This window comes from Pelophylax lessonae (assembly GCF_965119305.1).
Source record: "Pelophylax lessonae genome assembly, chromosome: 9".
Lineage (NCBI taxonomy): Eukaryota > Metazoa > Chordata > Amphibia > Anura > Ranidae > Pelophylax > Pelophylax lessonae.
This window is the reverse complement of record NC_138776.1, coordinates 138,761,965-138,781,646: the sequence shown is the minus strand read 5'-3', so window position 1 is coordinate 138,781,646 and position 19,682 is coordinate 138,761,965. Positions and strand designations below refer to the sequence as shown.

General features: G+C 43.2%; 1 protein-coding gene across 1 annotated transcript in view; it reads right to left on the bottom strand.

Annotated features, from left to right (window-relative positions):
• TLL2 (tolloid like 2) overlaps positions 1 to 19,682 on the bottom strand; it is a 305,471-nt gene that overhangs the window by 215,713 nt on the left and 70,076 nt on the right. Inside the window, exon 2 of the mRNA XM_082268493.1 lies at positions 504 to 611. Within this exon, the coding sequence (XP_082124619.1) occupies positions 504 to 611 (108 nt within the window). The remainder of the gene's footprint in view (positions 1 to 503; positions 612 to 19,682) is intronic.

The following is a 19,682-nucleotide window of genomic DNA, read 5'->3' as shown; positions in this document are numbered from 1 at the left end:
GCATCTTTCCTCCCCCAAGTTCTCCTAGTGTCCACATCAGTGAATCACACTTGCCTTCTTTGCAGTGAGTATTCAACTGGTGGTAAAACCTGGCGTTTTAAGTGGATATTGTACATTGGTGATATGTCCCGATCAAGCCACTTCATTGTAAGTGCCGTTTTATTTAATTTTAAATTCCATTGCAAAGTATTTTTACATTTAAAGTGATTTAATCTGCACTACCCAGTTACATGGGATTTTTTTCCTATTTCTGTGCATATAGGAGGCCTTTCGATACACCCAGAGCTTATGAGAATATTTAGAAATTAAGCTTTTGCTCCAGTGAAGAACTGTATATTTGAAGTTTTGGATGAGCCCCAATGATTCATTCAATGATATATTGGAAATGGGATTCAAACCATCAGATTACCACAGAGATATTGGACTATTGAAAGACAAGCAGGCAAAAAACACACACACACACACACACACACACACACTTTAAAACCTTACAATTCACTAACCTGCAGGAAGTCCAGTCTGGTTGTTGGCATCTTCTTGGTCTAGTGATCTGGCAACTTGAAACCATTTCAGGTCCTCTTCATCCAAAGCGATATCACCCCAATACGCAGCTGTGGGAAAATGACAAAATACAACATCAGAAATTTCTTGGTTATACAGTTGGGCAAAGTATTTAGTCAGCCAACTGCGCAAGTTCTCCCGCTTAAAAAATGAGAGGCCTGTCATTTTCATCATAGGGACACTTCCAACTATGGGTGAAATAATCCAGGAAATCACATGGTCTGATTTTTAAATAATTTGCAAATTATGGTGGAAAATAAGTATTTGGTCAATAACAAAAGTTCATCTCAATACTGTTATATACCCTTTGTCGGCAATGACAGGTCAAACGTTTTCTGTAAGTGCTCACAGGGTTTTCACACTGTTGCTGGTATTTTGGCCCATCCCTCCATGCAGATCTCCTCTAGATCAGTGATGTTTTGGGGCTGTCGCTGGGCAACATGGACTTTCAACTCCCTCAAAAGGTTTTCTATGATGAAAATTACAGACCTCATCTTTTTAAGTGAGAGAACTTGCACACAATCTGGTGGCTGACTAAATACTTTTTTGCCCAACTGTACATTAGAACAATTCGATATTGCAATGAAGCAAGAACAGCTTACCTTCTTAAAATGGGAACATTGACACTTTAGAGGCAATATGTGGATTAAACGCATTTTAATTCTAAAATAAAGATTTCACCAAAATATCTTTATGAACTACAGACAAGCAGCTAAATATACAGCTCAGATACATCTATGGGAAACAACCAGCCAAAGGATTTAGAATTTCGTGCAGCCATCCTGATCGGAAATACAGTCTGAACCTCAACATCCACTACAGTAGTAGTAAATCTGGTTCTTAAGTGAGTGAAACATACCCCCATCCTGTTAATTTTGTCAATGAACGAGCAAAACATCAGGTAATATTTTGCTCCCTTTATGCTCTTCCTGGCAGCATATTTACCGTCACAGCACAGATAAGATAAGCATGTTTCTTTCACCGACAATTTTGAGATCTACCAATTTTGCCATGTGGCCTACAGGGATCTTAACCTCAGTCTTGGCATTTCATTGTATGAAAAATTTGCATTGCCCTAGATTGTTGCAACATTAAAGAGGTTCTAAAACCACAAAAAAAAAAAAAAAAACCCTTGCAAGACAAAGGCATAATTGAGCTAGTATGCATTACATACTAGCTCATTATGAAATACATGCCTTAGAACCAAGCCGCCCGCTCAGCGGTGACACGGCCGACATGTTCGGCCGTCCTGCTTTGCATCCTCCCGCCATCTGATTGGAGCTGCAGTTCACGGCACAGGTGGCCATTGCTTCAGGAGCGCATGCGCCGATTATGTAATTGGCTGCATAAAAGTAAATATCTCCTAAATGGTGCAAGCACTCTTGCTGCTTCGCTTTGTAAAAGGAAGCTGAAAAATAAAACTGACTTACTGGCTGGAGCAACAGGTGAAAATAGGGGGGGTATACACAATGAAATCCTAACTAATAAGAATTTGGAGGAGGCAATATACTCAGTTCAATTTTGATTTAGAATATTGTTTAACTTCCCTTCACTCTTTGCTGCTCAATTCTGGCAGGCATTAGCAAAATTCACATTTAAACCATGAGCTGTAGTGTAGCTTACATTGGTCTATGAATCACTCGTGTCAGTACATGGTATTAATTGGTAAAAATGTAATCCCAGTACACAAAAATTGCATCCGATTAGGCAATTCACTGGCATTTCAGTTTCCTATATGCATTTCTGTTTCCTATACCATTCTGAGGAGCAGTGGCCACATACAGGCAATACTATTTGAAACTTCCACTATTTTGGGGAATGATCATTGGTAATCCATAAAAGATTTATAAATCTTAAAAAGCAGAGTTCCACCAAAAAAGGGGAAGCTCTGCTTGTATGCTTTCTACAAAGAAAGTAAGTTTCCCTTACAAAAGAATGGCGGCAGCACCCAAGAGCCGACTGAAAAATGGGCTGGGGAGCAGACATTGCGGGACCCCTGGACAAGTAGGTGTTGCAATATAAAAAAAAAAAAGTCAGCAGCTAGATAGGGGGGCTGGAGCTCCAGGGGAAAAAAAAAAAAATTTGAGAGCTTACCGTAAAATAATTCTGATGTCAGTTGACAGACGCAGCCTCGTCTCCATGAGCGGACTGGTTTATGCTCCTCCCATCAGGAGTAGTCTAGGCAGTAAAATTTGAATACACACGCCCAGGGGCCTGTCCCTTTAGGCATAGCCCCCCACAATCCAGCACATCAATTTGTTTAAAAGCAGTGAAGCAAAAGAACCAACCCTAAACAGGGGTGGGTGCTGCGTCTCAAAAGATTTTACGGTAAGATCTTACAAAAATCCTATTTTCTCTCGTCCGTTGACAGACGCAGCCTCATCTCCATGAGCTGAGTGGAGTGGGATGTCCCAAAGCAGTGTAGGCATGAGGGGTGGGAAAAAGTAACCAGGCAACATGGAGCTCAACCAAACAGGAGCTCACCCAGAAAAGACCCCAGAGAAGTACAAACATACATTCTATTATGAAACAGCAGCCTGCAAAACCTTGTGGCCAAAATGAGGCATCCGAAGAGGCCAACAAATCCACCTTGTAAAATCTGGTAAAAAAAAAAAAAAAGTATGCACAGACGACCAAGTCACTGCCTTACAAACTTGTAACAGAGGCCTGCTGGCAAAAAAACCCAAGAGGCACTCAGCGCTCTAGTAGAATGCGCCTTCACGGGGAAAGTAGGAGCCTTACCCTTAATTGAATAAGCCTGAACCCCCATCTGCCTGATCCATCTCGAAATGGTTGCAGCCAAACCTTTGTGGAGGACCGTCCAAAAGGACAAAGTCCGACTTCCTGAAAGACTCCGTAACATCGCCCGAATCCGGAGTGTGCAAGGCAACTTTTGTGATGGCTTAGGACATAAGGCAACACAATGTCTTCAAGGTGAACATCTGACACCACCTTAGGAAGCAAAGGATTAGGTCGGAGGACCACTTTATCCTCGTGGACCCCCAAATAAGGTGGACAGGACAACGCCACCAACTCAGACTCTGCGGGCAGAAGTGATAGCCACTAGGAGGGCAACCTTATCCCTAATCTCTCAAAAAGGAGGCTTTTGAAAGACAAACAAAACAAGGATTAAGATCCCACGGAGACAACGGGAATCTCCTTGGAGGGGCCAGATGACGCACCCCCTGAATGAAGGTGTGACTCAAACTATGTGTAGCCAAAAGATGTTGGAAGTAAATAGCGAAGGCTGACACCTGGCCCTTGACAGTCCCAACGCCAAGCGCTGCTCAACCCCATTTTGCAAAAAGGCCAGAACCCTAGCCATTGAAAAAAAAAAGAGCGAAGGTGCAGCTGCAGCGATTTACACCATGAAATGTAAGATTTCCACGTACGATAGATCTTCCTAGAGGTCAATTTCCTGGCCTTCAAAGGGTAGGAATCAAAGAATCAGAGAGACCTCTATCCCGCAAACACCTTGCTTTCAACAGCCAAGCCGTTAAAGCCAGCGACCATAAAGCAGGATGGTAGATCGGACCTTGAGGTAGAAGAAGATCTTCCCACAGAGGAAGACGCCAATGATCTACAACCATTTTTACCAGTTCTGCATACCAAAACCGCCAAGGCTAGTATGGAGCCACCAGAATGCCTTCCTTGGCCACCCAGCAAAGAAACCTTGGCAGGAGAACGAGCAGAGGGAAGGCATATAACGGGTGATACCGACCCCAAGGAGCCACCAAAGCATCTGTGGCGTCGGTTAGAGGATCCCGAGACCTGGCCACAAACCTCTGAACCTTCCTAATGAGGCGAGACGTGAACAGATCCAACTCGAGTCCACCACCGGGCACACAGGACATGAAACCCGTCCAGGTGTAGGGACCACTCCCCCTGATCCAACACCTGACCACTAAAATCGGCTTGCCAACTCTCCACACCCGGGATGTGGACCGCAGAAAGCCGAAAACTGTTCCGCCCATACTAGAAACTCGGCCACCTCCTTAGCCGCCAGGGCACTCCTTGTGCCCTCTTGATTAATGCAAGTCACAGCTGTGGCATTGTCCGACTGGACCCAAACTGGAGAGCCGTGTAGCAGGCATAGCTTGATCTCTCTCAGCTCCAGGATATTGATCGGCAAGTTAGACTATCAAGTTTTCTTGGCACAGAGCTTCCCCAGCACACCACCCCAGCCTGACAGGCTGGCATCTGTAGTGACCACCCAAAACACAGGCAGGAAGGAATTGCCCTGGCATAGGACAGGCAATTGAAGCCAAGAGAGCTGACTTTGTGAGATGGCTCAACCGAACCTTCTGGTCCAATGACAGTATCTCTGTAGCATTTTGACAGAATCTTCTCCAGCCGTCTCATGCGAGACTGAGCAAACAGGACCGCTTCGAAGGTCGAGACCATCAGACCCAGGGCCCTCATGAAAGCCTGCAAGGAGGCCTGATCGGCCTTCATCAGCAACCTGACCGCCCCTTACAACTTCTAAAGCTTGTACAAGGGAAGGAAGACCCTCGCCAGAGCAGAGTCAAGGATCAGCCCCAGATAGGTGACCCGCACAGACGGAGTCAGGGCAGATTTGGCGACATTGATCGTCCACCCGAATTCCTGAAGGGTCCGAATGGTGATGAGACATTGTCCAGCAGATCCGAATAGGAAACTGCTCGCAACAGGACATCGTCCAGATACCTCACAATGGAGATACCTAGTCAACGTAACAAGGCCAGCACAGGGGCTAGGACCTTGATAAACTAAGAGCTGAGGTGAGACCAAAGGGCAACGCCACAAATTGACAGTGGTCCTCTGCCACCGCAAAGCGGAGGAATCACTGGTGTTCCTCGAATATGGGGACGTGGAGATACGCATCATTGGAGGTCAACAGAAGCCATAAAATCCGATTCAAAGATGCAACCACTGACTGAAAGGACTCCATTCGAAACTTTTGCACCCGCAGAAAGTGGTTGAAAACCTTGAGGTCCAGGATTGGACACTTTGCCCTCCCTTCTGGGCACAGTGAACAGGCTTGAATAGAAACAGCGAGAGCTTTCCTGTTCAGTAATCGCCAAAATCACCCCTTGAGCCATGAGATCTCGCACAGCCTCCCGCAAATCCTTCAAAACGCTCCAGAGACAGGTGAAGATTTGACTGAAAGAACCTGTCCCCTGGCTGGGACCGGAAATCAATCTTGTACCTGGAACAAACCAGTTTGCGAACCCATTCGTCATAAATGAAGCAATCCTGAAAGAAGCGCAGACGCGCCCCCCCCCCCCCCCCCCGAGCCGAGTGAGGGCACCCCTTCATGTTGAAGGGGACTTGTCTGCCGCACCGGACTGACTGGCCATGGTCTTGCCTCAGAGCTTTTTAGCACCTCCAGAAGTTCTGAATGACTTACCTTTTTATTGTGCACAAAAAAAAAAAAAAAAAAAAACTTGGAGCAGAAAAGAAAGGACCCCACTTAGGACAGGGTGTCTTACTCTTGGAAGATTGAGGAAGAAGAGTACTTTTCCCGCCAGTCAGTCCCTTGATCAACTCATCCAATGAGTCCCCAAATAACCCCTTTGCCCAGAAAAGGGAGCCAAGGCCTTTTTAGAAGCTTGGTCAGTCAACCAGTTCAACCAAACCATGCGTCTTAACACAATGCCCACGCCCGAGACCCTGGCCACCAGGGGAGCCGCATCCATAGACTCATCACACAGGAACACCAGAGCCTAGATCACCTGGTCCAACAGTTCCAGCTGTTTGAAGAAGTTTCGGGGTCCAAAGACTCTCGCAACCCCCTTATCCATTCCTTTACCGTCTGAAACCAACACAGACAAAAAAACAGCTTCAGAATGGAACCCGCCAGCACATGAAGATCGAGGGAAAGGGATTCCACCTGCCTGTCCACTGGATCCATAAAAACTGGGGAATCCTCCACAGACACAAGGGTAGATTTGTTCAATCTGGAGACAGGATGGTCCACTTTAGGTGGCACCATCCAACAGTTGGGAGACCTTTTCAGCAAAAGAAAACCACACAGTTTAAAGCGTTTTGGCACCACTAACGAGTGCTTAACGCAGCGGTCTGCAGGGAACCCCTTTAAACCAAACTGATAGCAGAAAGTGTAAGGATATGCACCCAGAAAGTGTAAGGATATGCACCCAGAGACCCCCAATACATTACCACCTCAGACACTTCTAAATCTACCACAGCATGGAGAGAAAAAGCAGGAAGTGACCTCTGAACAGCAGCAGGAAATAACCATACAGGAAGTGATGTTGCCTGATAGGGAAATACCGCTGAGTATAGCAACAGGGCTACACAAAGATGGACACCCATAGAAAATAGGAAGCTGCAGGGAAAATGGCTGCCCCATACAAGTCTATGGGGGAGAAAAAAATCTCATTGCCCACATCCAAGATAGCAACACCCACAGCACACTATGCGGCTAGGGACCGACACATGAAAGCCTCAGAAACCACAACAGGGATCAGCAAGCCGAAGGTACCATGCCCCCCCCCCCCCAATAGCGCCAGAACTCCAGACAGCACCCACAGGGACAGGGAAGGACACAGACCGTGTACTGGGCAGACCGGGGGGGGGGGGGGGGGTCTCTTGGGAGGCACAAATCCATTATCCCCAGGGGAGGGCCCACATCTCTCTTCTCTCTCGCCCCCCCCCCCCCCAAGGGCAGCAGGGACAAGGGGGGCACATACTCAACCATACCATGGACCGGGTGGGCTCCGCTCTGGGCAGACTGCCTCCCACCTGAAGTTGGGGTGCTGCCAGCAGATGGGTACGCTGTGACTCAGGGCATTCCAGGTCGATTCATCCTGGCACGGCATCCGCTCACAGGCTCGTCCCCCTCCGGATTAGGGGGCACCATCGTGGCTAGGCCTAGGTCGGAACTATAACCTGCTGATGCTCGTAGGCCAGATTGGGGGGGGGGGGCAGGGGACCATAAGGATCTAGATTATCCAGTGCGAAGCCCCAGCCTGCATCGCTGCTTGTAGATTGCCATTCTTCCCTGAACACTAGCTAGAGAGTCAAGAGAAATATTCTGAAGGAGAAAAAAAAAAAACCTGAGATCGGAGTCCCAGCAGGAAACCTAGGTCCTACTCCTTCTCTAGGCAGAAAAACTGATGTGTTGGGTTGTGCAGTGGGGTTTTATGCCTAGAAGGACAGCACCCTGGGCGTGTGTATTCAAATTTTACTGCCTAGACTACTCCTGATGGGAGGAGCATAAACCACTCCACTCATGGAGATGAGGCTACGTCTATCGACGGACGAGAGAAAAAGCATTTTCTTCCAGTGAACACATTTTGAGTTCTAGCACGGTTTCGCAACACAAAAAAAAACCTCACATTTCTGCTTGTCCATATTTACAGGACTAGGAATAGGTTTCATTTTATGCTAAATATAATATTTTGTAGCCTTAAATAGAACTAAAAAAAGGAAGAAAAAAAAAATAAAAAAAGGGAAAATCTTACATCCAAAGGGGGCTCTAGCTCTGGTGAGCTGGGGGGTCCCCAACAAATCCCATCATATGCAGGAATTTCCTTTCACCCATTTGGATATGAAACACGAAGTGAAGGGAGCGCTCTGCAGGAGCGCAAAAAAAAAAAAAAAAGTTCCATGGAATTGTAAGTTTCCTTTCAGAGGCTGCTAGGAGTTTCACGAGTAATGCACAATTTCTGCCTCGAGTAAGTTACCAATGATCTTTTAAAGGGGGGCATTTCTCCCATTGACCATCATGCTAATGTAACATGAGCCAATGACCGTGTTAGTAGCAAGGGTTCTTGGAGACCCAAATGTTATTTTAAAAAGGGGTCTAAGTTTTTTTTTTTTTGCTCAACAAGTGTTGACATTCAATAGCTGCAAAGAGCCACTTAAACACTTGCATTGCAAAAAAATAAACTTGTAAAACACAAACTGGTGCAGCACTGAAAAAGGAAGCAGAGTGACAAGAAAGCCGAATGTTTGTTCCACGTTGATCTGTTTTTATTCCACAGACGTCAAGTGGTTTACTGCGAAATGCCATTTTACAAACTTAGAACAAGAGAAGGAAAATACATTTTTTGTTACATTAGTTTTTCATGGATAATGGCCATGAACAATTTGTTCAACATTGTCAAGCTTTAATTCTGTATTTACATTGGTTCAGATACAAATTGCTGGAAGTCTTCCATACTAAAATTTTACTTGGAATGGAAAGTGTTTGGGCAGCCAGCATGATTTTTTTCAGCTAAAACATTGACATAACTCCAGCTGTAGTATCTGGGGAAATCTTTTACTTAATTCAACTTGCTCATTCATAGCCCTACTAGTAAATGGAATAACCCAACTTCAGCCACATCAAAACAACTGTTTCAATGCCCTTCTGCCAAAACCAACTATTCATTGGACTTCAATGATCCATGTGAATGTAGTGAAAAATTAAAATGCCACATTACATATTTTGAATTGTTACACGGTTATAAATATATAAAATGGATTAAAGTGGAACTTTCATAAAAAATATTGTGCAACCCTACAGCTGCGCAACAGTACAAAAACAGCAAACAGTTATTTTAACATTATCCAGCATGGTCTACTTCCTTTTCCTGAAAAACTAGCCCAAAAAATAAAATAAAAATATATATCTTATACAATTGTGATATATTTGGCTCCATTACTCTACTTCAGATAAGCTTGGTAATAGACTCTCCACTTAGGCCAATTATCCATTTCCGTATCCTAACCAACCACCATGCTCATACTGTTTGCCTTCCACCCCCACTGGCAGTTCCTCGCTTTCGCCAATGATCTATCATTTGAGGCAAAACATGGCAGCCTTGTAGGCTTTATCCACATTGTGCCCACTAACCTCTTTGCTTATTTCTTTTTCGCATCCCTTTCTTCAGGCCTTTCATCCTTGGTCATGTGCAAGCTGACCCTCATTTGTTTGCCTTGATTGATATAATGCTTACAAAAAAGGTTCAAATTTATTAAATGCTCACAGGTTTGTGGTACCACTCATGTACTATTAAATGTTACTCAGCACCCTAGTAGAATGCACCTTCCCAGGGAAAGGCCTTCAGCGAATAAGCCTGAACTACCGTCTGTCTGATCCATCTGGATATGGTTGCAGCCAATCCTTTACGAGATCCTTCATTAAAAGGACAAATGGAGCATCTGATTTTACGAGATCCTTCATTAAAGGACAAATGGAGCATCTGATTTTACGAGATCCTTCATTAAAGGACAAATTGAGCATCTGATTTTCTGAATGACTCATTAGCCGCCAGGTAAACGAATTGCCCGCATTACATCCAAAGAATGCAATGCCATTTCCTTGAAAAGCCTGGGCTTAGGACAGTTCATACAGCACAATGTCTTTGTTCAAATGAAAATCAGAAACCACCTTAGGAAGAAATGACTGATTAGGTCAGCGGACCACCATCTCTGTGGACCACCAGATAAGTGAGTGGCAGAACGCCGCCGCCAATTCAGTCCCAGCTGGGATCTAGGTACAACGCCTAAACCAGGCAGAAACAAAAACTGAGGGCTATAGCAGAGTGTGGGCGTTTGCCTGCAGGGACAGCCCCATAGGCGTGGTAAATTTTTCCCCCCTAGAGTCCTACTTGAGTAGGGGCAGCATAACCCAATGGTCAAGATAAGGAGCTGCGTCTGTCAATGAATGAGAGAGAAAAACAAAAAATTACACACACTTTATTACACCTTGCTAGTCCCGAAGTGGACCCCCTTTTGCCTTCAGAACTGCCCTAATTTGTAGCAAAGATTCAACAGGAGGTTAGAAACATTCAGATTTTGATTCCATAGCGACATGATAGCATCAGTTACTGCAGATTTGTCGACTGCACATCCCAAAGGTGCTCTATTGGATTGAGATCTGTTGACTAGAGGCCATTGGAGTACAGTGAACTCCTTGTCATGTTCAAGAAACCAGTTTGAGAGGATTTGAGCTTTGTGACATGGTGCATTATCCTGTTGGAAGTAGCCATCAGTAGATAATTACACTGTAGTCATAAAGGGATGGACATGGGCAACAATACTCAGATGGGCTGTGGCATTTCGAACGATGCTCAATTGGTACCAAGGGGCCCAAAGTAAGCCAAGAAAATATTCACCACACCATAAATTAAACCACCACAAGCAGCCTGAACTGTTGATAAAAAGCCAGGATAGATCCATGCTTTCATGTTTACTCCAAATTCTGACCCTTCCATCTGAATGTTGCAGCTGAAAGCGACTCATTAGACTAGACAATGTTTTTCCACTCTATTATCCAATTTTAGTGAGCCTGTGCAAATTGTAGTTTGTTTCCTATTCTTAGCTGACAGGAGTGGTGCTCGGTGTGGTCTTCTGCTGCTGTAGACCATCCGCGCCAAGGTTCAATGTGTTACGCGTTCAGAGATGGTATTCTGCATGCCTTGGTGTAAACGAGTGGTATTTGTGTTACCGTTACCCATCATCTAGAACCAGTCTGCACATTCTCCTCTGACTTCAAGGCCTTTTCATCCCACAACTGCCACTCACTGTATACTCTTTCGGACCATCATCTGTAAACTCTAGAGATGGTTGTGCATGAAACACCAAATATGGTCATTGTTTTTCTAATGGCAGAAATTATGACCCAGCAAAAGATAAAAAAGGTAAAAGTGCCATGGCACCACTTTTGGCTAATAGCCAATTCCACAACAAGCATACTACTGTACGTAGTTTTTCTTGGTAATATTCACAATTTCAACATCTACATTTAAACTGGTATCTTGTTATGCAGACTTCAATAAATTTAATTTATCTCCAGTCAATGCTTTGCATAATCAAGAATCTTCTCAAATCCCGTTAGAAAATGACAAATGAAAGGGAGTCATTGCAGACCTTCATTTTTAAAGATGCTAGCTGACTCTAGGTAACCTCTTACATCTAACCTTTGACCCAACTAACCTCTGGCCTCAATACCTTGTGCCACTAATCCACAACAAGCAGACAGACTTCAAACTTTGAACCAATTCTCAGGAAAATTAACCCATTTTATGAAACCTTCTGCTGCTGGGTTTTTTGACAAAAAGTAAACAATTTGCAACCCCTCCCAAACTACATAAGCATCTAATGCACAAAATTGCTGTAGTTAAAGGATGCATTTTTAAAATAAAGTTAGTCAGGATAAAGTTGCTAGCACGTGTATATGCCAAACTACCTTCCCAGATGACCAGTGGCTAAAGCTCCTTGGAATAAAAGAAAAAAAAAAAATTTTATTATATATATATATATATTTTTTTTTTTTACAATTAATGCACACCATTGCACGTGTCCTATTACCATGGTGCATTGTATGAATGGGCACTAAGGGGGGGGATTGAGACCCTGGTGGGTACTGGTAGGGACACCGTGGTAAGAGCAAAATCTCATCATAGGTCCTTTCAATAAAGCAATCCTAAGGAGGTTAAAATTACTATAATATATATATATATATATATATATATATATATATATATATATATATATACACACACATACATACACACACATATATATACACACATACACATACATACACACACATACACACTTTTTTGTTTTACTTAACATTCATTTACCCCATTTTCCAATGTTCCTATACCCTGCCCCCACAATTAAGTAAATTTAAAAAAACATTAAAATAAAAATTCAGGTCCTTTATTCTTGCCTAGACGAGAATGATTTACCCAAATCCCAAGCATGTGTAGACAACCACTTATCCCGCCAAAAGTCGCTACAGCATTTCTGCACATGCAGGCAGTCCTGCCAACTGCCCTCCCTGATCTCTAGATCACTCATCTCAGGAAGCCGCTTGCTGGCAGGGCCCACGGTGTCAGTGCATGTACTGAACCCCCTGCGCATGCACATCACAGAAACTTGCTAGGTCTTGACGACTGCGCAAAAATCCCTGTGGCATGTCTGGCCATGTGCAAGATAAAAATTAAAGTTGGCAGTGCCAGAAGTAGCAGTATAGGGGGAAACTTTCCCTACAAGCAAACCACCACTGATTAGGATTCATGTTTTTTTTCTTACTTTTATATGGGCATACGTTTTAGGATTTAAAAAAAAAAAAACAAAAAAAAGTAAGGCCCATAGTAAGGGCAGAGTTCCTTATTAAAGAATTGCTTGTTTACCACTTTTGGAATGAAGGGAGGGAAACAGACGTCTTGAAATGCTGTATGTTTAAAATTAGAGTTGTATTTTTCACATTAACACCGATTACACGGAAAACACAAAAACTGTCACACTGCCATCCACTGTAATCTCCATGTAAAATGTTCCATTTTCAACAGTATGATAATATATCCGGCTTGATGCATATGGATAACCATGATTGAGTGGTCCTTTACGCTGAATTACAGTTATCCAACGCGCAACAAATGGCACAAAGTTGTAGCAGGATCAATTATATATATTGTTTTTTTTAACTCCTTGGACCCTAAGCCTGACATATGTTGCTTACAAGTTAAAAATCAATATTTTTTGCTAGAAAATTACTTAGAACCCCCAAACTATCTATATAATTTTTTAGCAGACGCCCCGGAGAATAAAATGGCAATTGTAGCAATATTTTTTTATGTCACACGGTATTTGCGCAGCAGTCTTTCAAATGCAATTGTTTGGGAAGAAATACACTTTTTTTTTTCATGAAAAAAACACAACAGTAAAGTTAGGCCAATGTTATTGTAGAATGTTAAAGAGGATGTTAAGCCGAGTAAATATACCCAACAGGTCATGCTTTAAAACTGCTCACATGTGGAATGAGACATATTTCGGTACCTTAAAATCTCCATAGGCGGCGCTTTAAAAATTCATGGTTGCCTGTTTAGAGGTCTTGAACTAGAATTATTGCGCTCACTAACGATCACGACGATACAGCACATGTGGTTTGAACACTGATTTTAAACGGGTGCGACTTGTGTATGCAATCGCTTCTGCGCGCAAGCACTGAGGGACAGGTTGCTTTAAATCCCCCCCCCCCATTTTATTTTTAAAGTATTAATTTAAAAACTTGATCACTTTTAGTGCTGTCACAAGGAATGTAAACATCCCTTGTGACAGTAATAGGCAGTGGCAGGTGCTCTTTATGGAGGGCACTTAAAGAATTTAAAAAAACGCCAAGTTTGTCTCTTTTGAAAATTTTGTAAAAAAAAAAAAAAAATCTGGCACCTTTAAGGCTCCAGTACCTGGAAGTGATGTCATGACATTGCTTCTGGGTTTTTACATCGGAGACCTGATCAGAGGAGAATTCGGCTTGGCTCGGGTCTTGGGCCAGTGGGACGGGGGGGTACGTCTCAGGAGGGATTTTGGTCCACTCCTTCATAGATCTTCTCCAAATCCTTAAGGTTTCTTGGCTGTCGCTTGGCAACTCGAAGTTTAAGCTCCCTTCATAAAATGAGGGAAGAAGGTTCTCATCCAAGATTTTACAATACGTGGCTCAGTCCATTGGCCTCTCAATGCGGTAAAGTTGGCCTGTACCTTTAGCAGAGAAACTGCCCCAAAGCAGAAGGTTTCCACCTCGGTGCTTGACTGCAGGGATAGTGTTCTTAGGGTCAGTGCCTGCATTTTTCTTCATCCAAAACACAGCGAGCCGAGTTAATGCCAAAGAGCTAAATTTTGGTCTCATTTGAGCACAGCACTTTCTTCCAATCCTTCTCCAAATCATTTAGATGATCACTGGCAAACTTCAGGCGGGCCTGTACATGTGCCTTCTTGAGGGGGACCTTGCAAGCGCTGCAGAATTTCAATCCATGGCGGCGTATGGCGTTAATGGTTTGTTTGGCGACTGTGGTCCCAACTGCCTTGAGATCATTCATAAGCTCCTCCCATGTAGTTCTGGTATGATCCCTCACTTCTCATGACTCCCAATCTTGCATGGAGCTCCAGAACCGAGGGCGATTTGTGTGTTTATTTCTTCCATTTGCAAATAATCGCTCCAACAGTTGCCTTCTCACCAAGCTTCTAGCAGATGGACTTGTAGCCCATTTCAGCCTTGTGCAGGTCTACAATCTTGTCCCTGATGTCCTTTGACAGCTCTTTGGTCTTGCCCATGATAGCGAGGTTTGAAGGGAAGAAAGATTCTGTGGACAGGTGTCTTATACACATAACGAGTCAAGAGCATCTTAAATATGTATAAAAAAAAAAAAAAAAAAACCACCATGAAGCTTCTGACAAGGTCAGTGACACCCACCACAAACAAGAACTAGAGTCTTTAGTTAAAGGGTTGTTTTCTGGAAGTTAAAATTTAGTGGTTTTGTATTTTTCTTTTAACTATTAGTCCATTTTTTTGTATGGTTACTTCAAATGCACACCAAGGGTCCTTTCACACGGGCGGTCCGCATGTCCGTTTTTCATCCCATCCGATTGCGGATGAAAAAAAAAAAAAAAGACATAATGCATGTCAATGGGATTGTGGATGACATTCGATTTGCATCCTTACCGATCAGTCCCGTTTTTTGGAATGGAAGAGAACCCTATTTTTCTTCTGTGTAAAAAAACTGAACTGATGTCAGCGGTGTCATCCGCAATCCCATTGACATACATTATCTCCGTTTAGGAAAATACGGTCTGCCCCGTGTGAAAGGACCCTACGTACATATATGTCGCTTCGTGTAGCAGATAGTGGGAGCGCAGGCGCACACGCACCAATTGCTAGAGGGGGAGCCAATCAGCAGGTCCAGCGGAAGCAATGTCTCCTGGGCACCTGCCATCGCTCCCCATGGAGACAGAACTGCGGTCTGCTGCTGTTCTGTCAGTGATGAACACAGGGATCCGGTGTTCCTCCTATTTGGGAAGACCGGTCTCTGTTCATCCAGTAAACCCCTCCCCCCCCCCCACTTAGAAAGCATCCCCTAGGCACACATTTAACCCTTTGATTGCCCCTGGTGTTAAACCCTTCCCTGCCAGTGTCATTAGTACAGTAACCATGCATATTTTTAGCACTGAACTGATACTGTAGTTAGATCACAGTCCCCCCCCCCCCCCCAAAGTGTCAAGTTACCAATTAAGTGTCTGGTCTGCCACAATCCCACTAAAATTCCCTGAGCCACCATAATAATAATAATAATAATAATAATAATAATAATAATCATAATCCACTAGTTTGTAGGCACGATATCTTTTTGCACAAACCAATCAATATACACTTATTGGGAGGATTTTTTTTTTACCAAAAAACATGTAGCAGAATGCATATATTGGCCTAAAAATTGATGAACTTTTTTAATTTTTTTATTGGGACTGTTATAGCAGAAAGAAATTTAAGAATATTTGCGCTATAAACAAAGCAGAGGTGATCAAATGCCACCAAAAGAAAAAATTTGTGGGGGGGGGGGGCGTTGGGCATAAATTTTGGTACAGCATTGCACAACCATGCAATTGTCAGTTAAAGTATTGCAGTACCGGATCGCAAAAAAAAAAAAAAATGGCCTGGTCATTAGAGAGTAAAACCTTCCGGTCCTTAAGTGGTTCTAAAACTAAATAGGTTTTCCCTTAATACATTCCCTGCATTAAAGCAATAATAAATCAAAAAGCCATTATATTGCAGCTTACTAATTCTTAGATGTAATGGCTACATGGAAATTTTTATTCTTTCCTGCTTTCCTTTATTTTCATCTGGTGATCAAGCTAGCAAGTCTGTTTTTCAAAAAAGTTAAAAAAAACTCCAGCAGAATGTTCTGTTTACACGGATGAGACAAAAGCAATTTAACACTAGCAGAGGTGCTTAAAAAGAAGGAGGTTTTTTTTTATGTTAACACCTTTATCCCAAAAAAAAAAGGGGGGGGGGAACAGTAACTGATTATAAGGCAAGAGCTGGAGTTTGCTAGTGTTTAAATATCCCAATATACAGTATTTGACAACCCTACCTCTAGACTGCCAATTCTGTAGTGCATCCTGTGCTCCTTCATCCAGAGCAACATCTAATATAGATGCGTTACTGGCCAGGTCACCAGAGAGGGGAGCCAAAGAAAATATTATTGACTGAACCACCATATCCAAAGGACTAATCAGCTGCAATAGATTACATTTTAGTTTTGTGTTCAATTTTATTTTTTTTAAATAAAGCAAAGAAATGTTTTTTAGGCATCAGTACTGCACCCAAACCCCTATATACTACCCCAGTCCTCACTCAGGGCTGTCCCATCTGTAGCGGCTCTCCTCACTGCCTTGTCTCCCAGGCTTTTCTGAGGCAGCAGGGGCCACTGGCTCTTGCTGCGGTCATTCAAATCCTGTAACAAGGGAGCAGAGGGCAGAGCCAAGCGGCACTAGGTCTATAGCCGCAGGCAACATAGTTCTGGACCCAGCCTGCAGGCGAACCCTTGTAGCAATCGGGCACACTCATTTAAAGGGATTGCAAAAGACTGAAAGACCATTGCAACCTTAAAAAAAAAAAAAAAAAAAATACAAACCCCATCCATCTTCCCCATCTACAAATTTCACAAAAAATTGATGAGGGTTGCATGAGTGGCTAGAGATTAAATTTAACTGGGTACATTTTTAAAAATTTACAGTAACAGGATAAAAGTAAAAATCCAACGTGATCTGCTAAACCACGCAAGAGAAGTTCCTTCCGTTTACAGACTCTGCATGCAATAGTTGTTCCTCAAAGCAGTGAGCTGAAAAGTATTTCTAACATGGACACCAAGATGCAGTTTTATCATCACCGTAATAATGAGTAGATATTTCTGGAATGCTATCTATTGCCCGGCAAGACCGCTTCCTGTTTGTCCCTCCATTGCGGCTTATATAAGACACAGCTGCTTTATATCTGGAATGGATTCCACTTGGCAAACATTTTGCATCTCATGGGAATTTATCATGGCCAATCCTATGGTCGTTAGCGCGCATAGATTAGAGGATAATTTCTGCTCTCCTTGGGACAGGGATCATTGACAGAACTTTGTTACAAATATACTATTCCATAGCTTTCAAGGTTACATCTGTGGTTATTACAGGCCAAACTAGGTCACAAAACAAATATCCTTCGGAAAGATGGATTCTTGTTTCACCGATTCTGCGACAGATGTAAAATATCAAATATATTTTAGGCACAATTTTTGAATCTCTTCTGCAGGAAGGTGAGGAGAGGTCTCCCATTAGAAAATTAAAGAGCAATTTCAGCCAAAAAGTAAAACCGAACGGTGAAGTGCTACTGCTATCCAGTAAACACCAACAACGCTTAAATTAATGTTCAGTTAAAGTCCACCTAAACATTCTACTTTCTTTCTAATCTCAGTATCTCACAAGAGTGAGAACACCCCTCACATTTTTGGAAAGATATATCTTTTCATGTGAAAAACACTGAAGTGACACTTCTACACTCCTTTACCTGGGTCCTGGGTCATTTGACTCAGTGTTACAAGGTCTCAGGTGTGAATGGGGAGCAGGTGTGTTAAATTTGCTATGATCGCGCTCTCATACTGGTCGCTGGTAGGTCAACATGGCACTTCATGGCAAAGAACTGAGGATCTGAAAATAAAAAAAAAAAAATTGTTGCTCTACATTAGGATGGCCTAGGCTACAATATTGCCAAGACCCTGAAACTGAGCTGCAGCACAGTGACCAAGACCATACAGCGGTTTAACAGGACAGGTTCCAATCAGAACAGGCCTTGCCATGGTCGAGCAAAGAAGTTGAGTGCATATGCTCATATCCAGAGGTTGACTTTGGGAAATAGCCGTACGAGTGCTTCCAGCATTGCTGCAGAGGTTGAAGGGGTGGGTCAGCCTGTCGATGCACTGTATGGTCTGAGCACTAAGTTGGTCTGCATGGCTGTCCTTCCAGAAGGAAGCCTCTTCTAAAAGATGCACAAGAAAGCCCACAGTTTGCTAAAGACATTGATTACTGGAACAATGTCCTGTGGTCTGATGAGACCAAGATAAAAACCTATTTGGTTCAGATGGTGTCAAGCGTGTGTGGCAGCAACCAGGCGAGGACTACAAAAAGACAAGTGTGTCTTGCCTACAGTCAAGCATGGTGGTGGGAGTGTCATGGTCTGGGGCTGCACAAGTGCTGCTGGCACTTGGGAGCTACAGTTCATTGGAGGGACCATGAATCCCAACACTTAGGGTGACTTACTGAGGCAGAGCATGATCCCCCCCCCCTCCCTTCTGAGACTGGGCCGCAGGGCAGTATGCCAAAATACCCACACCTCCAAGACAACCTTTGCCTTGCTAAAGAAGCTGAGGGTAAAGGTTAAGGACTGGCCAAGCATGTCTCCAGATCTAAACCCTATTGAGCATCTGTGGGGCTTCCTCAAATGGAAGGTGGAGGAGCTCAAAGTCTCAAACATCCACCAGCTCCGTGATGTCGTTGTGGAAGAGGACCCCAGTGGCAACCTGTGAAGCTCTGGTGAACTCCATGCCCAAGAGGGTTAAGGCAGTGCTGGAAAATAATGGTGGCCACACAATATTGACACTTCAGGCCCAATTTGGACATGGGTATACTCACTTTTGTTGCCAGCAGTTAGACATTAATGGCTGTGTGTTGAGTTATTTTGAGGGGACAGCAAATTTACTGTGTTATACAAGCTGTACACTCTACTTTACATTGTAGCAATGAGTAATTTCTTCAGTGTTGTCACATTAAAAAAAATAAAAAAAAAAAAAATACAAAAATGTTAGGTGTACTCACGTGTAATACTGTATATTTTAATATTTTCACTGTACAAAACTGATGTCTAGGGATGCACCGAAATGAAAATTGTGGGCCGAAACCGAAAATTCAGGATAACCTTGGCCGAAAAATACTTTTTCCCCCCCCAATTGATTTAAAAATATTTTTTTCTATCATTTTATTAATATTAGACTTGAATTTAATGAATCTGTCATTTATTAGATAGAGGCATTCCGAATCTCAAGCTCTTCCATCATACTGTTGTGCAGTAATATTGATTTCTGCTTAAAGGCAGTACACTACAATCCTCTATCTGAAATGAGGGTGCAGTGGAACCTTGGGGGAAGGCAGTATTCCTGCTATTAGAAGAAAAATAATGAAATACTGTACCTAAATCTTGCTCACTTGATGTTTTCTAGACCTGCTGAGAGAGAGAGAAAATGTGTGGTGCAGCGAGAGGATTCTCTGACTGTCCTGACTCAGATCAGGCACATTACTCGGGGGGG